The following is a 22964-nucleotide window of genomic DNA, read 5'->3' on the forward strand; positions in this document are numbered from 1 at the left end:
CGCTGGGACAAAAGTGCAAAGGAGAGAGGGGTGAGCGAGGTGGAGCATTGATGGACAGAGTCAAGAAGGAGCAGACAGAGGAGGGAGGAGGTGAAGGAGCAGCGTTGGGTCAGTGATGCGTAGAGACAAACCATTTGCACCTCGGCAGCAACTGAGCAGAGTGCTCTTGACTTCAGTGTGTGTGTGAAAGTAAGAGAGGGTGTGTGTGACATGGGTCGGGGGGAAAGTGGGTTCAGATCTACGATAGGTCACACTATAACGGTGTCTTTTTTTTTTTTTTTAAACAGCATTTTTGTTTCACATCTCTACAGCGCTCATGAATGTCATGCATTTTAAAAAGTCCTGTCTCGGCGGGTTGCGCTGACATTGACGTGTGCGCTTTCTTCAAACGGGAACCTTCCTCTTTGTGATTTAAAGCAACATTTCGGGCTCTCTTGTTACATTTGTTGACATCACTCAGCTCTTAACAGCAAATGTGATATGATAACTCAATCAGGCGAGACGCTAAATATTGAGATAAGCCCGTAGTGACCCTGAAGAAAAATACGAGGCCAATCTGTTCCAGCCTGTTTCTGTGTTACAGTCACAATTACTGGAGATTACAGCTAAATTGCTTCCACATGGGCTCAATGAAAACTTTACAATCTCTCCCACAATACAAGATGAGGTGACTTTGTTTGGACTTAAACCAACAGAGGAAAGGGGAGAGGGGGTGACAGAAGTAAAGGAGAGAGAGCAAAGGGGGAGAGATTTGAGGGATAGGTGGAGGACTTTTCTAAAGAGCTTATTTTGTAACCATCATGCAACCACCGTTTTCTCTCCCAAGAATTTCTGTTCCAGAATCGGTCAAATTGGAAACAAATGTTGTGGGCGAGACCGCACGAGAATAGAAAACATTCTTGTTGTTTCACAATCCACCACCAGAAAAGAGCTGGCTCAGAGGAGGAATAAAAGAATGAGCAAGCAAAGACAACAATCAAAATCAGCTTCAACATCACAGAAAGCAGAAGAATGTTCTAAGATGGACTCTTTATGACTATATTTGCTTTTGAAAGACAGGCAGGCATAGCAAGTGACTGTACGGAAGCTATTTGGGGGGTCCAAATTGTGGTTATGCATTTTTTTCTTTTTGCTGAAGGGATGGTCATCATTTCTGCTAGAGTGGGGGTGGGGGGGGGAGGGGTGGGGTGGGGGGTTGTATCTTGAAACTTTTTTTTTCTCATTTCACAATTATATTTATTTTCAATCGTCCCTCGAGAGATTTACTGTAGATTACAAAAGCTTCATGGCTTTTGTGTGTGTGGCCACACGCAGAGGACAACAATCCTGTGTGCCCTTTCGTTCATACGACTACAATTCTACCATAAAAACAAAAACACAACTCTAAAACCCACAGTTTCCAAAGCAGTTCAACAAACAATATCTCACGGGCCGACATGGACGCCTGTCCGCGTTATGTGGCAGTCGTCAGAGAGCCAGCACACCACTGCATTTAAAGGAGAATTAGTCAACAAGCACCAGCTGTGCCAATCAACTCACCTGGCACTGCTCTGATGAGCCATCCTCACAACTCTCTCTCCTGCAGCTGAATGTCAATTAACCATGCTCACCTCCACACAGATAGCTGCTGTTTTCGAAACCGCCCACTGCGTACTATGCTGTATGAAACTGTTAAATCAATGTATTTTGCAGAAGGTTAGGACATGCTTAGCCTTTAAACGAGCTCTCACTGCACACAAAAAACTCATAGAGCTATTGCAATATTATTGAAAACTACAACTTATTGAGCTTTGACCTGTGGTTTTTTTTTCCACATGGTTTAGCTCCCACACCCCATAAATAATTTATTTCAACAAGAAATAAGACAAACAAGATCATCCATGAGGGGAGACTGTTGGACTCCATCAAACATGCCTCAACAAAATTGTACTGCAACACAATAGTGGAATGCTATACAATTATAGAGGAGCGTATTAGTTTTAGTCAGTTTAAAACTAATAAAAGAGGGTCATGTTGTCTCAACAAGTGTCTTTCTGCCCCGTCAGAGGCTGCTCTCCCCTCACCACTGCCTGCTGCTCTGTAGCTGCTCTGTGAGCTTGACTGGTCGCCTTGCTAGCTAGCATCCTCGGCAGATGCTAGCTTGCTGTCGCGCCAGTTTTTGGGCTTGGTGGAGCTTCCACGGTTGTTCTGACCATAGACTGTACCGTTATAACACTTTGCATTGTGGGACACGGTATGCAAGGTAAACTGTATCATGGAGATTTTCTCCAAATCAGTACGATGTCGGGGTATTTTTGACATACTGCAGATTTTGCATTTCTCTGCATACTGCATACTACGTGCTACATTTAATTTTCAAATATGCAGCCATGGTCCTTTTATTGCATGCATTGTTCAGGTGTAAGCTGCTAATGTAGCCACGAGCAGGTAGAGATGAGGAGCAGAAATACAAAGTTCTGGTAAGATCCCTTCTTTTTAACTCCACACCCCCAGTGACATAACTTGAGGCATTTTATCAGACATTGTGCCGCTCCCTCCGGAGCCACACGAGGCTTTAAGCCCCGATCAGACAGAGCGCTTTTTAGTAGCCTGGGGAGACCTTTTGTTCAATTTCTTTCGATGAGAGTCAAGCATTTTACATGCTGCTTTTGCTTTGCTGAGTGCCTCACGTTTTTCAGGTCTGGAGGCAATGTATTGCGGTACTTGAGATTTTGGGTATAATATGTTATTAATTCTAACTGCACTGTGTAACTATTAGGGAGCATAACATTAACAAATTGTTAATGCTAAATCTGTGGTTGCTTAGACAAAATGAAAAAAAAAAATGCTGCTCTTTGTCAATGGTCAAATTAATAATACAAATGTAGTACTTTTACATTATTTTTAGATATCCGGGTAGTTTGCTCCAATTTCCCCCTTACTCAAAGGGAGGGTCCAAAAATTAAATAAATGAATGCCAGGCAGGACAAGGACCCCCCCCCCCCCCCCCCCCCCCCATAAAACAGTGCCTGAGTCAGTGAAAGGAAGGGGCCAATTGTTCTAAGTAAAGTGATTTCTAATTTTTTCCCCACTCTTCCTCCATAAAGTGGACTTATTGAAATGTCGTCTTTGTCCACAGCAGCTCGTTGGTAAAACAATCCAGGGTAAAATCCAAGCATGTGGTCGTTAACTCAGGCTGGCATACCTGTCTTGCTTTTATAGGTGGCAAAAGCTACTAATCCTTCAGTCCCGTATTTACTTAGTCCAAGTTATGCTTTCCTGGACCCTAGCTATGCATCTCTCCTGCTCCCTGCTTATATATTCTTGGCCCTTGATGTATTCCTGGCTCAGGAAACAACTTTTAGTGCCCCGCAAGGGCTGAGCAAGAATTGACAGTGTGTGCCAGAGTGAGAGCGAGAGGTAGGGGGCCTGTTTTAGTTCCACTGTGTTTGTAAGGTCACTCAGAGTACATCTGTATGGAGTGGGAACCCACTCGCTTTCACTGTCACAACCACTCACAACAGCCATCTGTAATGCTGTTATGTGGAGCACTGTGTCCCTTTGTCCCTTACACACACAGACACACACACGCAGCCACGCGGTCACTCACACACCCTCACAGGTATAAGGGCACACGCACACACACACCCGCGCGGCGTCACCGTTTCACGCTGACAACAGATGGACCGGCGCAAACGCACATTAGCATAATGCTAGGTTCTAATTGCTAGAGCATGTGTTTCTGATGAAAAAGTTGTTTTAGGGTTTTATTCCGCTCGACTGTCAAACAATTCGCCCGTGTTATGAAATATAATTGTGGGGGCCGTAAGACTTTCGAAACCGAACCAAAACATTGCCCCGATCCTGGTTTCTAATGTTTCTAATTTGTTAAAATATGCTGAGTGAATGACAAAAGTAGAAGTCCGACCTGCCAAGAAAAACATATCAGAGGCAGGGCCATGTGGAAATACAGAGTCTCTTTTAGAAACATGATCAATGTAACCTTTGTTACAGGAAGGAGAGGGAGAGAGAGGAGAGGAGAAGGGGGGGAGGAGAGTGGGAGGCAAGGAGACAACGTACAGAGACAGTGGGTTCATGTTTGTGTACATGTTTATTTATCACTATATCCACGGCGCATATACGGTAAAAACACACAGAATTCAAGTGGACAGTTTCGTTCCGCTTATGCACGCGGCACACACTGATATGCATGCATTGTTGTGGTGGTGGGGCGAATGTGTTACAGAGTTATTTTCACTAACTGTCAAATGCCGAGGGGAAGAAGTGAAGGATTTAATCATTTACAGATGGGAAGTATATCTTTTACTTCTCATTTATGCTCATTCTCTCTCAGGCCGGACTGAGGAGGATGTGTGCCCCCCCCCCCCCCTCTTCATCCCACACACTTCCAACCCAAAACTAACATACAGTCTGGAAGTGGGCTGAGTGTGTGTGTGTGTGTGTGTGTGTGTGTGTGTGTGTGTGTGTGTGTTGGTAAGAGGGAGAAATTCATATGGTTGCAGAGCATCTCTTTTTTTTTTCTTCCCCCCTCACTGCTCTCCGCTTCTCTCTCTCCCTCTGTCTCCCCTTCCCTCCCCACATATCTGTTTCGCCGAAGAATAACATACAAACCCTCTGTGAAAGGATTCATGGTTTATTAAACCAGAGGTCCTTTTCCTGTTTCAACACTGAGAAGAAAAAATAAATACCGCAGTTTGTTTTCTCTCCCTCTTGGTCCTCTATCTCTCTCTCTCTATCTATTTTCATACACATTTTTTTTTCGATCGTCGTGGTCGTGTCCGTCAATCTTTCCACTTTGTTTTTAGTATATTTTCCCCCCTGAACTTTCCATACTCCGCTGTGTCTACATCCAGTCTTTTTTTTTTTTTCATAGCTTGGACACCAATCAGCCACACAGCCCATTAAAGCAGAGTGTGTGACCGCTGAATGGGTCCCACTACTTTGTGTGTGTGTGTGTTTGGAGGAGGGCAGACTCGGATAACTCAGGGTAATGTATTGTCCTGGGCGTGCACCCTGACAGTTCCTCCTGCCGGTGCCTGGTCATTCATTACTGCTAATTTGACATGTTTACGGACCCCCCTCCTAACATTACATACTTAAGGCAATCGACTGACCTTAAATGGAAACACCTACAGCCGCACGGCATGTCAATACCAGATGAGGATGTTTGTGTCTGTGTTCTGTGTTTTTTTTTGTGTGTGTGTGCGCTGCTCTCATGTGCGTACGTACCTGCGAAGCAGTGCATCAATACTGAGTTAGCGGTTAATCTGGAGGAGCAGGTGAGTTATGCCTGCAGAGGCGGTTTCCAGCATTATCCGAGTAAGTGTGTGTAATGTGGCCAAGAGGTGAACAAGTCAGAATAATGCAGGAAGTGTGTGTGTGTGTGTGTGTGTGTAAATGGGAGTGGAGGAAAGCCAGGTGGCGTGAGGAGGCCATGAGAGATTAGACCTTTAGGAGCCAATATTTGTTTTGATTTCAATCACGGCTTGGCTAATTCCCCCCTCCCTCTGCTTGTGTTTTTACATATTCAGCACTTAAATACAGTGTTGTGTCATTAAACGGCCAATCTTGCATTGTCTCTCACTGATACACAACATTAATCGCCAATTAGCTTGTCCTGCGACCGGCCACCTCTCTCATTAGAATATGATCGAATGTAATGGTACTTAATGATGCTTAGGAAACGTAATTAAACGACTGAGCTGTAGAACATGTGGAGGAACCGCGGTGCATCAATCAAAGACGACCCTGTCAATCCAGCGCACGTCATGAGCGGGCGGAGAGTAAAGGCAGAGGGGGGGAGGGGGTGGGTGGGTGCGTGTGCAGAAAACCACTGGCCTCTATCGTGACCTCATTAGGGAGAAATGAAGGGTGGACGTGTCCCCATCACAAGATACCACTGGTGCTTCAAAGTGTGAATGACATTAATATGGGACTGTCTGTGCCTCTGTCTGAATGTCAGTCGGTCTATCTGGTTGCACTGGAACAGACGAGGGGGGGCGGGGGGGGGGGGGGGGTCTCTCTGAGGTATCTGCTTCTGGCTCTAATTAGCATGTGAATAAATGGAATAAATAATCTATATTATTTATGGATTTGCTTTTATCATTAATCAACATAACAAAAAGCTTTTCTAATGTGCTCGCTGCAGTTGCCACTGTACTGTCAGCTGAGGGGAGGATGGAATGGGAGAGAGAGAGAGAGACGGGGGGGGGGGCAAATAGCTTATCTTTTGTGTGTTTTTTTTCATTTCAGTAGAACAATAAAGATAAGTGTTCTACATGCTTGCTTAACACACGCAGTTCGCCGGCCTCCTCCCCTTCTACCTCTCTCTCTCTCTCTCTCTCTCTCTCTCTCTCTCTCTCTCTCTCCCGGCAGTGGTGAAATCCATCTCTCTATCGCTATCTCTCTAACATCCATTACATACCCCAGCCCCTCACCTCCCTGCTCATTAGGCCAACGCACAGTAAATTAGCAGCAGCAATTACAGGGAATATAAAGCACGGGCTCTGCCGGGCTCCCTCTGACAGGTACCACACAGATCATAGACAGACACCCACAGTCGTCGGGATAATTACTGTGGGAAACGACCACACACCCTCGCCAGCGAGAGCGCAAACCTGAATGTGAGTGCACACTCGTTCCAGGGTACGCATGCACTCAAAATGTGCTTCGTCTTGCTGGCAGGCGTGTTCACGCATACAGAAAGTGTGCACCTGCAAACACACACACACACACACACACACACATGCACACACACATGCACACACATTATAAGCAAGGCCTGGAATGGAACTTCCCATTGCCTCTCTTCATCTCTCTATGATGTCCATTGTGACTACTTTCCAATGTAGAATATTATTAATATTCATCCCTCCTCTCCTTGTCTTTTGCTCACTGTCTAGGTCTGCCTCCATATTGAACAGCCCCCCCTTCTCACTTCCTCTCTCCTCTCCGTTTCTTTCCTTTCCTTTCTTTAGGCGGGATCCCCATGGGGACTCCTGTTTTTCTTTCAAACACGCCTCTCCGCTCTTCCTCCCTTCATGTGTCCATGCAGGGAGGAGAATGAGAAACGGGAGGAGGAGGAGGAGGAGAGTGAGATAGTGAGGAATATGTGCATTAATATATTTCATTAGGATACTAGTAGCACAGAAGCTCCTGAGCAGCACCTCTCTTGATGTGTGAAGGCTCCGTCTTCTGTATCCAGAGGAGTAGGCCCGTAGTTCTCCAGGAATAGTGTCCAACGTTATCTCTCCAGAGGCCTGCCGGCTCCACGCTGCCCTCGGCCTCCCACTCCTACTGTCCTCCTCCCACACTGACCAGTCTATGTGGGCCCGAAAAAAGCTGCTGGAAACAAAGAGCAAAATGGGTCCACCTTTTGTCTGTGTGCACTTATGATTTATGAGTGTGCACGTGTGTTTGAATGTGTGTGTGTGTGTGTGTGTGTGTTACATTGCAAGCCGGAATTGGGGGAAAGCGGAATCCCTGGAGCCGCGCGGTGCAGCAACATGGCAGCGGTGCTCGGCTCGCTAATCAAAAACATTAGGCTCCAGGACTCATTTTCTCCAGCACTGAGTGTGTAACCTCCATAATTCAATATCCCACCTCTTACTGCTAAACCGTGCACACTACAACCCACTTTGCTGTTTGTCAGCAAACTATCAACTCTGTTATTAGATATGTGGGAGAAAAAGCCCTGTGCAGTTACAAACCTTTGGGCAATTAAGGAGGCAAACGCACACAAGCGCACACGGTGTTTACGAGTTCTTATTTCATCAGTACTTCCAGGTCGTCTCGTCCCCCCCCCCCCTTCGGTGTTGCGGAAGCCTCCAGTTACCGTGGAGACCCTGGAACACTTTGAGGTCAGCAGAATCCTGGGATCCGCTCTTTTCACAAGCTAATCCAATCGCAGGCCCCTAAATTAGATATGCAAAAAATAAAAAATAAATTAATTTTCTGCTGATGACCGGGTATGCAAATGATGACTCAATTATGGTGGGCTGGTGCGTTCGCAATTAATAACCTCGGAATCATCATTAACTAATATGTTTAGGAGGAAACTTGTCAGGCTAACCATGTTCACCATGCCATCAGTAATGCATTAATGAATTAGATTCATTAGAGAAAAGAGACCAGCAGGGGGATGGGGGGGGGGGGCGTATATGCAGGCCTTTTTTTGACCTGTGGAATTAGTGTTTGCTAGTTCTCCTCTATTCTTAGTCAACCGCCCTGGCAGCTATTTGGAGATGACGTTTTCAATCAAAAAAGATCAAAAAAGTCTCAACAAAAAAAAATCTCACTGAATTGAGCGAACCGTAGTTCATGTTTGATGATCGTGTCACAGAAATCCAAAACGTGGCATATTTCAAAATAACAAAATGACAACTGACAAAGTCACAGACAAGAGGTAACTTTAATTCAACATTGTGAGAGTCCAAAAGTTATCTTACAGCTCAGTTTTCATCAAAAACAATAACAATCTATACAGTAGATTTTCTTTCTCCCCTTATATCATAGAGCTGTTCAGTGTATTTGCAGTCAGAGACAAAACAGAGGGAAAAATAGACACCAGCTATTTGGTTTGCATCTTTTTTTTTGTTGTTTGTTACCTAAATACAAAACTTTATCACCCATTACCAATATTCATAATCAGGATGGAACTCTGCTTACAAAGAAGCCATTGTATGACAACAGACCTCTGTAGTTCATTTGAAACAGATACGGTGCGGCCCCTCCCGCCCCGACCAGCACAGGCACACAAGTGCCTGAAAAACACTCGTCTGTCAGCAGGCGCCTCTGTTAAAACGGTCCTTTCTACACACTTAACAAAACCAGGCTCTAGAAAGGAAAAGCAGAGAGAAAAGCCCTATTCTCTGTCCAGCAACAGCTTGAAGACACACGGCAGACACAAAGAAAAAGACTACAGAAATGGCTGAGAGGCCAAGGAGCTCCCTTTCATGCTTCCTCCCTTGTTCTTGTTGTGTTTAGCTTGTAATGAAGCTGTAATGTCCGAAGGCTAATAAATGGAGAGAAGGACTGAGGGGGGATCGACTGTCAGATGCTGGAGTCAGACCTACGGCTCCATGTGTGAGATTAAAATTGTGCTGTGTCAGTGCTCGTCTTCACTGTGCGCCCCCTTTGTACTACAACGAAAACAGCTCCGTGGTGTCACACTGTTGTGATCCTGTGGCTGATGAGAAACATTCCCAACATGTGGTTGAAATTATTTCATTAATTGGGGGAAAAAAAAGCTACATAAACGCTACCAAAAAAAGAAAAGAAAGACAAAGTGTTTCTGTGAACACTAAAGTGCAACGAGCACAGCTGAGACAGGCCTCTCAGCGTCGACTGTCCTTCAAAGCGTGCCATTGCTGTAGTATTATAGTACATCGGGGTGTGTGTGTGTGTGATCGTTGAATTATGGCTCTTTGTATTCTTGTCTGGCTTCACCACCAAACACAGCGGGTTTGTGCTTTGTCCCCAAGTTCCCATGAATTCCTCTGTGGCAATAGACAATTGTGGTGAGGGTAGAAAACTGTACACGTGATTGAATGAAGAATGGGTTTGCATTGTTAAGGCATCTAGACTGCTGGTAAAGATTACAGTGACAGAAAAAAAGAAAGAGTATATAGATACAGTATGTAAGCAGGCATAAATAACGTTGGAAAAGAAAGAACAGGGGGGGGGGGGGGGGAGAGGAACTCAAAGAAAGAAAAAACACAGAGCAATTTCTTAGTTCTCTTGGTTTCCACACACACAAAAAAGAAAGTGTCACTCAAGAGAAGAACCCATGCATATTATCAGTTCAAGAACAGTATCAATCTGAAAGCCTCAGAGCTCAAACAAAAAGATATAGATTTACAGTATATATTAATGTGTGTATATATTCTTAAAAAATCTACTTCAACCAAATACTCTGAATAAGATGCTACTTTTTTGCCATACAATAAACATTTTCATAAGGAAAAAAAAACGGACGTTTTTTATTAACTTACAAATAATACAAAAATAGACAATGGCATGTTTTTGAATCAACAACTTAAAGCATGGTATACCGATGCAAAACAGTCAACATACAAAACAAACAAAAAAAGATTAAAAAAAAAAAAGAGTCACATTTAAATAGTGGGAGACAACAGTAAATAATGAAACAAAACACTGTGAAATATGTTCACTTACTGTATTAAACTTACACAACACAACTAAACGAGGGTGAGAGGAAATGTACAAATACAAAGGGATAAATACATTATTTATAGGATATTTTACAGAATCCCCTTTTTTGTATCCAAATCCATGTTTGTCATGTTTAGCAGATGAGATATTGACAACACACAGTAAATCTATCTTCTGTACTGAGAAGCTGCCTTAAGACATTTAATGTTTACATTTCAAACTATAGCTATCGCAAAAAGAAAAGAACCGTCAAATGAAAAATTCAACTTTTTTTTTTATGTACAAAAATATATCACGCATTTATTCTAATTTGATATTTGCTAGACTCCTTCAGTACAGTGCTGGCTGGACGCACTCATCCTCGGGCTTTTCAAGTCTCCACTAAAATCTCCGACAAAAAGTCAATTTTGGCTAAATCTTCACCGTTTCTTCACATGACAAGCGGAAAAGCATATTGCAAACAGCTCAATCCTCACAGTTTTATTAAAATTCAAACCAACAAACCAAACAGGGGGGGGGGGGGGGGAGAAAGGCATGTTTTTTTAAAGTTGAGGGTTGACTTTCTCTATTTCTCTGTTTTTTTTTGTTGTGTTGTTGACCTTCGTTCCATTTGGCCAGTGTGTTGTTATGTGGCTTTAGTGAGCAGGCTGAGCTAAGGAAAGCATCCTCTATTGTGACAGAGGTTACGTAAACTTCATGGCCAAACCAACACTTCACTGTTGTTTGTGCGAGTTATGGATCGGCGTGGGGCCTCCAGTAATCAAACCCAAACCTTACAGGCATAAACATAAAGATAAATAAATGCTCTTTTCATGAGGTCAGTGTCACACTGTGGGTAAACTATCAGTCTTTATACACTCCATCCAACGCGGTGTCAGAGAAGCTACACTAATTCAACCAAGAGGGAAATAACATCACAAAGGTTGGTATTGTTCCTTTTTTTTTTTTCTTCTCCTCCCCTATCCCTTCAGATGAAATCCCGATGGAAAGGCCTGAGTTTAACAGAGTCCTGCGTCTTATCTTGACTTCCTTCAGTTCAGCTCCGGAGCACAACAGAGACTCGCCAGACTCTGCTACTGTGTCTTTTCCTCTCAACATTCCCAAATCTCCAGCTATCCCAGATCCTCTACATGGGTGGAACGATCATCCCGGGAATCGCTGCATTGTGGGAAAAGGGGGTGGGTAGGGGGGGGGGGGGGGGTAAAGAAAGAAAAAACAGAAAGAGAGAGAGAGAGAGAGGTCAGTCATGTGATTGCTGGGTTTCATCTGTCATCACAACAGTCACATAACAGAAATGTGCTCCAGCATCTGGCGAACAAAGACGACTCTCCCTCATTATCTCTTCATTCCGAGGGCCCCCAAAATCAAAACAGTTTTCTCCGCTGCGCCGCTAACTTGGCGCGCACCGACGGCATCATTCAACTTTTCACAGGCTTTCTGAATAGCTTCATGCGAGAGCTGCCACTGTTAATTGTTAGCAGTTGCATTGTGTAAGCCCATTGTGCACTGTGGAGCATGATTCAAACACGAGTGAGAGTGAGAGAGAGAGAGAGAGAGAGAGAGAGAGAGAGAGGCGCAGTGACATGGGATGACAGACGTGATGAAATTACGCTTGACGCGTAAACATGGGAATGGAAGTCATGGGCTTTATCCACATCTTTACCTTCTTATATCATGCTCTCCCTTCAAACTCGCCCCGACATCTTCACCACCTTACTCCCACCTCCCCCTCACCCCTTTCCCTTCCCCTCCCATTTTTACACAGAAGCCACCACAGGGAGGAATTTTTCATATAACATATTGGCTCCCTATTGATTCCCCTTCTCTCTTCAATCCACTAATTCCCTGGTTATTTCCTAAGTGTCTCCTGCTCGTTGGGATTAACAGCATGGTGAGTGTGTGTGTGAGTGTCAGTGTGATCAGTGCACAGTGGCCAATGGCCCTTTGGGTCACCGTGGTCAGCGCTCATCAACGCCGACAGAGGAAGTGAGGAAGTGCTTAGCTCGGGGCTCTGATAAAGATTCCCATCCATCATTTCTCTCTCTCAGGATCTCAACACCATACAACATCCTGCCTAGACGAAGAGACCCTGCGCTGCGTTCGATGGAAATGGGAGAACAGAGTGACCCGTGGTGGCATAACAACCCCCCACCCCTCCCCCACGTCCCCTACGGAGACACCCACCGGAGCGCAGGCAGGAAGCAGGAAGTGAAAACAGGAAATGGAACACATGTGGCGTGGCATGCTGTCTCTCTGACGAGCCAAGAGTGACAAATAAAACAGAAAAGAGAAGTAAGGGCAGGGCAGGATAAGCCGGTGGCGCAAACGAGCGGTGTGGGATAGTGCGGCGTGGAGAGAAACAGAGGAGGAGAAAATTAACGTACTTCAGGAGAAGGCCAGGCCCTGCAGAGAGTTGTTTGATGAGTACTTGCTAGAGTCCACAAAAGACTGATCTACAGTGAGGAAGGAGAGTGGAGGGGTTCAAGGAGGGTAAGGAAAGGAAAAACAGGGAGTGGGGAGGGGGAAGAAAAAAGGAAAATCGGAGGAAGAAGTGGGAGTACAAGTGAGAAATCGTTATCATAAGGAAGTGTAGAAGAGCAGGATTAAAGCTCGATGAAGAGGCATAAACATAAAAACAGTGGCTCTGAATATTCATTATGCAGTTCACCAGCTTACCTTGCAGGCTGTTACCATTAGCGCTGTTGCACGTGGGCGGAGGGGAGTTCTGGGGTCGCACGACGGGGGCAAAGGCGCTCTTCTGCTTGACGGCGGCGGACACCATGTTGGCCGGGGAGAAGGAGAAGATGCCGGAGGAGCCGCTGCAGTTGGAGGGCAGGCTCGTCGACGAGGCCATGGTGGGGCTTGAGGGGACGACTGAGAGAAGAGAGACGGGTGGGAAAGGAGGGGTTAAGGGGGGGTCACATCAGGGAAGAGGGACAGGGAGGAAAGATGATGATGGAGAGGGGAGAGACGAGGTTAGAGAGAGGGCCGAGGGCAAAGGACAGGCAGACGGGACGAACAGAAAGGGACTGGTCAATGGATGATGGCGGGGGGGATGATATTTTTCAGATCAACTGGCTTAGAAATTTTTCAGATCAACTGGCTCAGATATTTTTTGTTGTTAAGCAACCACCTGGTAAAGAGATATTACACAGCTCAGACAAAAAAATGTGTTTAGTTGGAAACTTGCACCAAAACCACCCCGAAGCCCTTTCCCCCTCTGATCAGTCTGTTTTGATGACTCATCGCGTTGCTCACTCAAGGGATGCAACGGCTTGATGAGCATGTCCTCGCTAACTCGGGGTGCTGTTCACGTAATGTGTTTTCGGGGCAAACAAGGATTTCCCAGAACACCTTCATCACAGATAATCACGCAAGAGATTTTACTTAAGACCCAGAGCTAAATCCAACTCATGAGCTGATAACATCTGCTTGACAATAATCGCTGCTTCTTTGTGTTTTCACAGCTATTTCATTCATTGCATCTGCGCCTGTGCGACATATTTATTCTACATAGTCACAGGGCGAGCTAATGTAGCTAGCTAGTTCATTTAAAAAAAAAAAAAAAGTTTATTTAGGAAGGGGAAAATGCCATACAAGCTACAAGTTTGCCAACTGGACATTAGTGCAAAAACAATCTCATCATCTCAGTTGCAAACGAGACAATAAGTTTGTTTTTGTTTCTATGTAACATACAGACTATATACTGTAAACCATGTCGTTGTTGTGGAGAAATTAATACTCTGACAGAAACGTTGACTAAAACGTAATAAATAGGTAATAAATGGAAACTTCCTCCATTTTGGATTATCCGGCAATCTAACCCGAACCCCTCAAAGTTCAGCAATGTCAAGACGGCTTGCATTTCTTCAGGCAAATTCAAGGGTCAAAGTTCAACAAAAGTTGAACTCCACTGATTTGCTGTTTTATATTCTGGTGTGAACAGGCCGTAAGGCTTCACATTAGTTAAAGTCACATCATCACTAGAGCTCTGGATTACATTTTGTGAAGATTTACCACATGAGACAGCTCAGGGTTTTGAAATAAAGCTTCAAGCTGAATTTTTGTGAATTAGGCTTTATACATAATAGCTGTTAGCTGGATTTTGGCGAGAGTCTCTTCCACAGAGAAAAATGACCAGAAGGTTATCTCCGCAACCCAAATCCAGTGTCCCTCTGACATCATCCCATCCATCCTCCTGGGTTTGTCTTTTGTCTGCTAATACACTAAGAGCATTTTCCCCCTCAGTGATTTTACAATCAACCGAGTCGTATTTCACCTGCCCTCTGATATCTGCTTCTGCCTTTATTGTTGTTATTATCCAACACTTAGCTTTTATGGCTCTTCCTGACAAATCCTCGCAATAAAGTCATAATCCATTTATGAAGGGGCCTAACTAATCAATTAATGAAAATTGGACCTACAAAGGCAGGCCGAGGGGCCATTGATTGAAAGTGTCTGTGTGGGGCCGATGAGCCTGTTAAAATACTTGTTAACACCCAGGAATCAAAGAGCTGAAATGGAATTGCTTCTCTAGCAATTAGTTTATTGATTTAATCAAGGGTCTTTAATGTAGAGGGTGAATGTGTGTGTGTGTGCAGAGGTAGTGGTGGTGGGTGGTGGGGGGGGGGGGGGGGGTGCTAGGTGATCTGCTCCCCTGGACAATAAAGTGGGGATTTGCGTTTGACTCTGTTCTTAAAGAAACAGATGAGCCAGCTGAACTGCATGACTTTCCCCTTGTGTGTCACTCCTTATTTCCACTTCCCTCTCTCAGTTGCTGTCAAATGCGTATTCTTTTATGTTCAAAAGGCTCAGACTCAATCTTCTTCGCTTCCCACCCCTTGATTTTGTCATCCCCTCTTTGTTTCAGGTCTAGGATGTGGTGTGTTTACTCACTAGCATAGGGCGAGTTGCCGGCAGATCCATTGAGGAAGTTGGGCGAGGTGCCCAAGGTTGCCATGCCAGAGTTAGCGTAGCCGTTCATGCTGTTGGAGACAGAGTTGTAGCCACTCTGCTGGGGAGTTGAGCTGGGGACATAACCATGAGGGGACACGCTGCTTGTATTCCTATTGAAACCTAGGGACAGCGAAAGAAAGGGAGACGGAGAGAGAATAGGTGTTAGGGGTATAGCAGATGGCAGACAAAACAAAACGAGAACACGCAACGCTGCCAAATGGTCTTTTCCCCTACGCGGCTAATGGACATAGCAATACAAGCCAAAAGAAATTCTCGAAAACTCTTAGACAGCATATGGCCGAGCGGGGAAAGCAATGAACAGAGTGAAGGAAGAGTGATATGGGAGGGAACTCGCTGCAATCCAACTACTAAAACAAGAGGCCTTTAACCTTACTGGCTCCTCTCCAAAATTAGATCAATTGATAAGGCAATTAACACTAAAAGGCCTCTGCAGCTCTCCCGTAATTTATAAAGAATGAAGCCAGTGTTCCTGACAGGACCTTTATTTCCTTTATGCTTTACAGGGGCAGCGAACAGAAAGGGGACAAGATGGAAAGGAGACTATAAATATACACCTCAGTTCCAATGCGCTGACACTGGAGAAAAAGCGAAGAAAAAAAAAACAGCTGGAATTGAACATCAGGAATTTTCTGCTCTCTAGTGCAACGAGGGCTGCACTTCTCTACCGTGGAAGCCTCCTTTTTCATAATTAGGTACCACCAATTCCCATTCCTCATCTGTTACGAGTTGGAAACTGCAGGCCAGAAGTCTCACAGCTGATATCTGTTGTTTTCTTCACATCTGAGCATGTTACCAGATGAAGATGAAGGACAGAGGAAGCTCATTGGAAGTATTGAGACATATCCAGAGGCTGGTCCATCCGCTCTCCTCTCCTTCCCCTGATACATGTGATGAATCACCACTGACTGCGCCCGCATCTCTCTCTGTCAGACAGGGGCCGACCCCAGTCTAATATACACACCCCTAGGACCCACTCATATTTCTCCATCGTACTCTATCCACGGCTCCCTTTTTCTCCATTCTTCACTCTCTCACCCTCGTTCTTTCTGCGCTTTCTCTGTTTCTTACAGCCTCCTCCTCCTCTTTTTCCTCCTTTTTCAGCATCTTCCTTGTTTGTTCCACACTCTTAAATCGTATCTGAATTTCTCGCATGAAAAATAAAATCTCCCTATCGCAAAAAAAACAAATAAACCGCCACCACATTTCCCATGATAATAGACTTTAATTGTTTCCCGTTGACTTTGCTCACCCTGATTGGCCGTCTGTGCCACCTCTGACCCAGAGAAGGAGTTTACGGCCATCATGCCAGCATGGACGGAGCCGCTGCCAAGGCCGGATAGCTGGTTGTGCCCTCGCGGCACTGTTGTGTAGAGAGCCTCTGCGATATCTGCTGCTCGTTTCAGAATCATCTCCTAACAATGAGGGAGAGGAAAAAAAAGAACAAAAAGCTGTGGTCAGCAACAGAGGCAGCAGAGAAGAGAAGAGAAGAGAAGAGAAGAGAAGAGAAGAGAAGAGAAGAGAAGAGGAAATGCGCCTTATGATGGAGGCTTTATGGTCTCACAAGAATACTAGATCTCCACTTGAGATATTGCGCATGTAAACCTAGAAGGCTGAGGGTTTTTTAATCCGTGGTCACTGGGAGTGGTGGGATTGGTTCCAGTAAATGGATGAAATGCCTAATCAACAGACTCATCAAATCTTCAGCCTGCCTCTTCCTCCCATTCTTAATCCCACTTCTCCTCCTCCTCATCTGCTTCTGTTCTCTCCCTATTCACCTCTCCTCCCTCTATATTCTGTTGTCATGGTAAATCACCTCCTTTTCCACCTCAACACATGAGCTGATAGAAGCACTAACCTATACCTATGTGTGTGTGTGTCTGTGTGTCTGCTGGTGCCAGAGCGTGCATGAACACAGCAGGGGGGCTGCCGGGCCAGCGGAGACGCCGCCTTTGATGCTGCGTGCGGTCCGAAACCACGAACATAATTTGAGGAAAAGATATTGATGTTTGTGTTCGTGCTGGTGTGAGTGTTTACCTGGTTATTGTGAGGCATCCCGTACAAGGCCTCCACCAGGTCTGCTGCTCTCTTTAAGATCACCTCCTACAATCAAGAGCAGAAAGAGGAAGGGGATTGATCACGAGTGCGACGGCTCAAAAGAGTTCAGTCACTTTTATTACATTTCACGTCTTAGGTTATGCTGTGAATGCAGAACAGAGAGTGCAAGGGAGGAAGGAGGCAGACAGAGGAAGAGAAATGGGCCTGTCCCGGCACTTTGTTACGAGCCGGGCAGTTTGGGAGAGCAGAGGTAAGATACTGTTATCTGTGAATAAAACATGAGCTTGTATCTCTCTATCAGTCAGCTGTCTTCTACGTCGTCTTCTCCTCCCTACTGTCAACCGCCGGATCATGAATCTACTACACATGATCACACATCAATCTCATTTAACACAACATATCATCAGGTTGACGGCCGTACAAGTCCCCTCGTCAGCGGGGACGCGCCCGTCTCCTGCCCTGAATTAACCCTGGTAATGATCCGAGTGAATAGCCCCGCATCCACTTTGTGTGATAAATGTCGAACATCATTGCTCAGGTGAAAACCGCCGAGTGGTATTTCCCACATCAAACATTTATCCTTCCGTAGTGTTTGCTGTTCCTCCGCGCTCATTTTCTACCGCTTACCCTCCTTTCTCTCCTCGCCCTGTCTCTATTCTTTTCCCTCCCTGAGTGTATGAGTGTGTGACTCCAGGCAGTCGTTATATGTGTGTGTGTGTGTGTGGGGGGGTGTGATGTAGACACCTACAGCCCTACGAAACCCTTTTTAAAAGTTAATGTGCCGGGGCCAGGATATATGCTGGAGGCGCGACAACCAGAAAATTGCAGCCCCCTCCCCTTCAACCTTCTCCTCGTTTCTTTCTCTCCCTCCCTCTCTTCCACTCGCACACACACACGCTGTGCGCTATACCCTCCTGAGTGTATCCCTCGCTGTGAACAAGCCCCGGAGCATGTGTGCTCTCTGTTCCGTGACACACCGCCTTTCAATCAGACCTCATATCACACACACACACACACACACGGGCGTAACCGCACACTCAGCCACGCACATGTGGAGGCTGTCGAGCACGCCCAGGACATGACGAGAGGGTCAGCAAAGCAATAAAGATTGTAGAGCGCTGTCCGAGGTGCTAAATTCACTCAATAATGGGAGCGCTGCCTCTGTGTTAACCTCCCATTACTAGCACTATCTGGGGGAGGCAGAGAAGGAGGTGGGGGGAGGAGGGGTGGGGGACGCAAAGAGGGGAGACCAGAGAGGAGGCCTGCTCTGTTTGATTGAGAGATGTAGAGGCCCTAGGAAGGTAAGTGGTTCTTTAGTATGTATGCGCCGCTCCTCGCTTCCTTCTCTCTGCTTTTCCTCGACGCCCCATGCCTCCCAGGGATTGCCAGATAGGTAGATGGATGGATGAAGGGAGGGAGGGGAGAGGGGGAGGGAGGAGGAGGAGGAGAGGGAGGAGGAGGGGAAATGAGGGAAGTGTGGGGCATTAGGACACAAACAGATCCACAGCTGGAGTGTAACGATGTTCGGGGAGGACACGTGAAACCTCAGTCGCTCCATCTGAAAAATGTTTTTTTTTTTTTTTTTGCTTCTCTCATTCAGACCTTCTGTCTGTCCGTGCAGCGCTGTCTGTAATCTCCTCCTGCACTCTCTCTTCACCTGCGTCTCCAAACTACCTTCTCTCTCGTCTCTCCTCGTCTCTCTCCCATTCTCTCTATTAATCACTCTCTCGTGGTCCTGTGCCCTGTCTGTACCTATCAGTCTCTCGTTAGCAAAGGGATCTGTCCGGCGGCTAAACGCGATTAGGCAGCGCTCCAGAGTCGTTCTGATAAACAGATAAATGTGGTTAGCGCCGTGCTGCCTCCCTAGCTCTGCCGCTGTAAGGGGAGACCATTTCCTGGGCGCAGGGTCTCTTCCCGTAAAGTCAGGCCCACAGAGACGTCAACAGGAAGGGGAACCTGATCCAGAGCAGAGCCATGGCCTCGTCTGGCGGGAGCGGTCACTCATTAGCCGGCCCCAGACCCCCAGCTCCACCACAGCCTGAGCTAAACACCCCGCAGTCTGGCTGCGTCTGAGCTGCGTACTCACTCTGACTGCCTGGCTATTAGCTACAGCGCAGTATGGGGGCTGTGTTCAGCTAGACACTGGATCTTTACCACAACATACAGAGATAGAACAGGCATTGGCAGATATCCCGCTTGTTCTCCGCTCAATGTGTGTTTATGCTCATTAAGAGCCCCCTCGAAAAAAAGGTACCACTAGAACAGAATGCATTACATTCCCAATCAATTTCATCTCGATTAAAAATTGACTGAAGAACAGCCACAAAGAGGCATTTGCCAAGGTGACCACAAATGGACATTTGTAGCACAAGAAGTTGCCAGTGGATGCCTCCTCTCCTGCCCCCCCCCACCCCACCCCACCCCCGCTCTGATGATTGAGGCCAACAGTTGAGAGAAGTGCGGTCAACAAACTGTTATTGCCTCAATAAAGGCACCAATCAATAGAGCTGAAATGAACAACCGGGCTCGCCAGCTACCGCTGTTCATTTAGAAGAGAAAGAGACACCATGGAGCGATGGAGGAAGAGGAGGAGAGGAGAAGAGACGGATGGATACAAAGATATTTAGAGGGATACAGGGGGGTTGATAGGCTAAAGACCAGAACTCGCTAGGACAAGTCTTGTATCCACCAGACATGACACACAGCGAGGACAAGTGATTTCTCTATCTTCCTTCTGCATCTACCTGAGCTCTCCATCTCTGCCTCATGGTGACTTCCCTCCATTGAGAGTGTGTGTGTGTGTGTGCATGTACAGCCACAAAGAAGTGTGTGTGTGCATTTCTAAGTGTGTGTGTGTGTGTGTGTGTGTGTGTATGCCGGTTTGTGTATGTGTGTGCTGGAAGTAATAAAGTCCACCCGGGGTTGACTTCGATCCACTGACCCAGCAGGAGGTAAGACTGGACAGCTATGATGGATCACCTAACCTGCTTCTGCCTCTCTCTTCCTCTCTCTCCCCTCAACCTCCTTTCCTCCCTCTCTCCCTCTTTTCCTCCCCCCATCCATCCCTTTCCTCTCCCACTTTGCCAGTCTAAATGACCTTATACTCAGTGGAAGGATGAATAGAGTTGCTTGTGTGCGCTTCGCTGCGCAAATAAAGTGTTTGTTTGAGTAGAAAATGACCATGAACGTATGATAAAATGTTAATGTGCGGACAGCGTCACGCATGTATGGCTTACTGTCTATACAGCACACAGTCATTCCTCTGTGTGTGAGGTCATGCTGCCCTTGTGCCATGTCTATCCATACATGCTATGAAACTCTAGTAGTTGTCAATACGTATCTGTGTTACCAAGACAAATTTCCTCGAAAATAATTGCGTGTGGCAACCTGCAGGAGCACGGACACATGAGAGGAGAGGAGGCGCTGTACCTTGGGTAATCTCTCCTGGTCTCCGGGGTGTCTGGGGATGACCTTCTGCAACCTCTGGAAGCCGTAGTCTATGGTTGGCTCGTTCAGCGCTAAGCAGGAAACAGAAAGAGAAAAATAACTTTTACTGCTTGATCCTTAATGATGAAAACGCCTACTGTTCGACAGCAACCGAGAGATCAGGAGCAGGAGGAACGAGTCTACGGTAGAGACGACTGAATTAAGCACGGTTTTACGCGAGTATTTCAACATTAAACTAAACACGCCGAAAATGTGGGTGTTCTCTATTAAGTCTGGTGTGTGTCTTTGTTTGCCTGTGATGTAATGAATCTCTCTTTGTCGCATGCTTTGGTGGTTAATAAAAAGACTGTCAGGAATCAGGCAGAGTGTGTGTGTGTGTGTGTGTGTGTGTTGGTGTGCATGCGTGTGTGTGTGTGTGCGTGTCCTGTGGTCTTGCGTTGATCAGCGACTAATATAAGCAATTACAGAAACTGGTTCCAATATAACAAAGGCTTGATCGCTCCGGGGAACAAGCTAAACACACATACACACACACACACACACACACACACACACACACACACACACACACACACACACACACACTCACACACACACACACACACACACCTACACACACACACACACACACACACATAAAAACAGTCTCAAACACACACACACACACACACACATACACACATACACACACACACACACACACACACACACAAACACACAGAGTCAGATCATCCAGGCAGCAGGGAGAAAGCACTCTCTCGGCATGCTGTGGTCGTGCTACGGTAATTGAATATGAGAAGATTTACCATGAATATTTAAACATTAGAATAAATACAATGAAGATCTGAGGCTTATAGTACAAACACTTCAGAGGAGGATTGTTGGATAAGTGCTCTCTCCACATAATTCATTCCTAATGTACTCTCTCTCTCTCTCTGCTGTCTCTTTGTGAGTTGCCTGAGGAGTCAATGCACATACATGGATAACAGTCTTGCCTTCTTTTTCTGGGCTACAGCCGATAAGATGCTGCTTCTGTACAGTTTGTGGCTTCAACATGTGTGTTTGCACTTCTCTGCGTGTAAAAATCGGAAAGGAAGGGAGCCATTGTGTGTGTAGACTGCCTGTATGTGTCTGTGCCGTCCGTCTGTTTCCCCTGTGGGTCGCAGCTTGGACGTTTCCTGAGGGCTGATGCCCTGCTCGCCTCACATCTGAGCAGCCAGGCTGACTAGGCGGCCCCCAGAAAAAAGGCCCCTAGAGGCTATGAGTACAAGCTGTCCTGCTGGACCTCTAGTGACTTCACCATGGCTCCTCCTGAGCCGCTCGCTCGAAACACACAGACCAAAAGAGAGCAAAGGAGAGAGGATCGGTGGTGCTCTGTTTTGGCAACACAGACACATTTGGACAGCTCTCCCAGCGGACCGTTCCAGTAATCCATAAGAGTGAGAGAAAGGAAAGGTGAATAGCTAGCAGCAAAGACACAACAGAGGGGAAAAAGTAGAGGCGCCAGAGGCAGGCTCAACTTCTGAAGAATGACACGCATTACAGGCCAGCTGGTCCGCTGATAAAATAAGCCAAAACAATGAGATGATCACATGCAACAAACAAAGTATGAATTATTTCTGAGGACAAATATTTGACATTACTTCCCTATTCTCTGATCTCGCTAAAGCCTTAAGGAGGATTTGCCCTGGATTAGGCCCGCAGTCTGAGGAGGGGATTGTTCCCGACAACATCCTCTCTTTCGTCTCAAAGGCTTTTGTTTTTATGATGAATTTTTTATCAGTTCTCCACAATGTGCCAAATGAGCCACGAGTGAACAATAGCATAAAAACCCCAAAGACGTACACAGATACCCCCTATTACAAATAAAGAGACAATTTTGGTAATTGACAGAGGAAGTGATATTGTCTCTGCTCATTTTCAAGGACCATAAACCAGAGTTTGTGGGGGACAATGCGCACCACTAACTACCTGGCTGTGTCTCTTTGGGGATTATCTTGGCATTTTATGCTCTTATATCTCTGCTCAATATCTCACATTTCACAACAGGAATTAGCGCTGGAAGAAAAATAACCTCTCCTGCCTCGAAAGAAGAGTGTCGTGCCGGTACGCTCCAGGATTCAAAGCACACTCTCCTATACAGGTATATTTATAATCCTTAGCTGTCGCTCTCCAGAAGAGCAAATCAAAGCCAGTAAAACATAACTGCCATAAATAAATGAATAGATGAGCAACAGCCCTGGACTGAAGGGATTCACCTAGCAATCACCCACATCAGATCAGATCAATGCTCATGGAAATTTCATGAAGCC

General features: G+C 46.0%; 1 protein-coding gene across 4 annotated transcripts in view; it reads right to left on the reverse strand.

Annotated features, from left to right (window-relative positions):
• Positions 1-10810: 10810 nt before the first annotated feature.
• Positions 10811-22964, reverse strand: part of LOC306702271 (transcription factor COE1-like) — a gene marked incomplete at its 5' end in the record, with an annotated part of 51544 nt that continues 39390 nt past the window's right edge. For 2 of the 4 annotated variants that reach the window (XM_079167846.1, XM_079167845.1), the window contains 6 exons: positions 10811-11331; positions 12850-13047; positions 15070-15249; positions 16400-16562; positions 17185-17250; positions 20635-20723. In XM_079167846.1, the coding sequence (XP_079023972.1) occupies positions 11300-11331; positions 12850-13047; positions 15070-15249; positions 16400-16562; positions 17185-17250; positions 20635-20723 (728 nt within the window). In that variant the 3' untranslated portion in view covers positions 10811-11299. Of the gene's footprint in view, positions 11332-12557; positions 12627-12849; positions 13048-15069; positions 15250-16399; positions 16563-17184; positions 17251-20634; positions 20724-22964 lie in introns of all 4 variants that reach the window. The other 2 variants (XM_079167844.1, XM_079167847.1) reach the window with 2 other exon arrangements.

The sequence above is a fragment of the Pholis gunnellus genome (assembly GCF_910591455.1).
Source record: "Pholis gunnellus genome assembly, chromosome: 10".
Taxonomy (NCBI): Eukaryota; Metazoa; Chordata; class Actinopteri; order Perciformes; family Pholidae; genus Pholis; species Pholis gunnellus.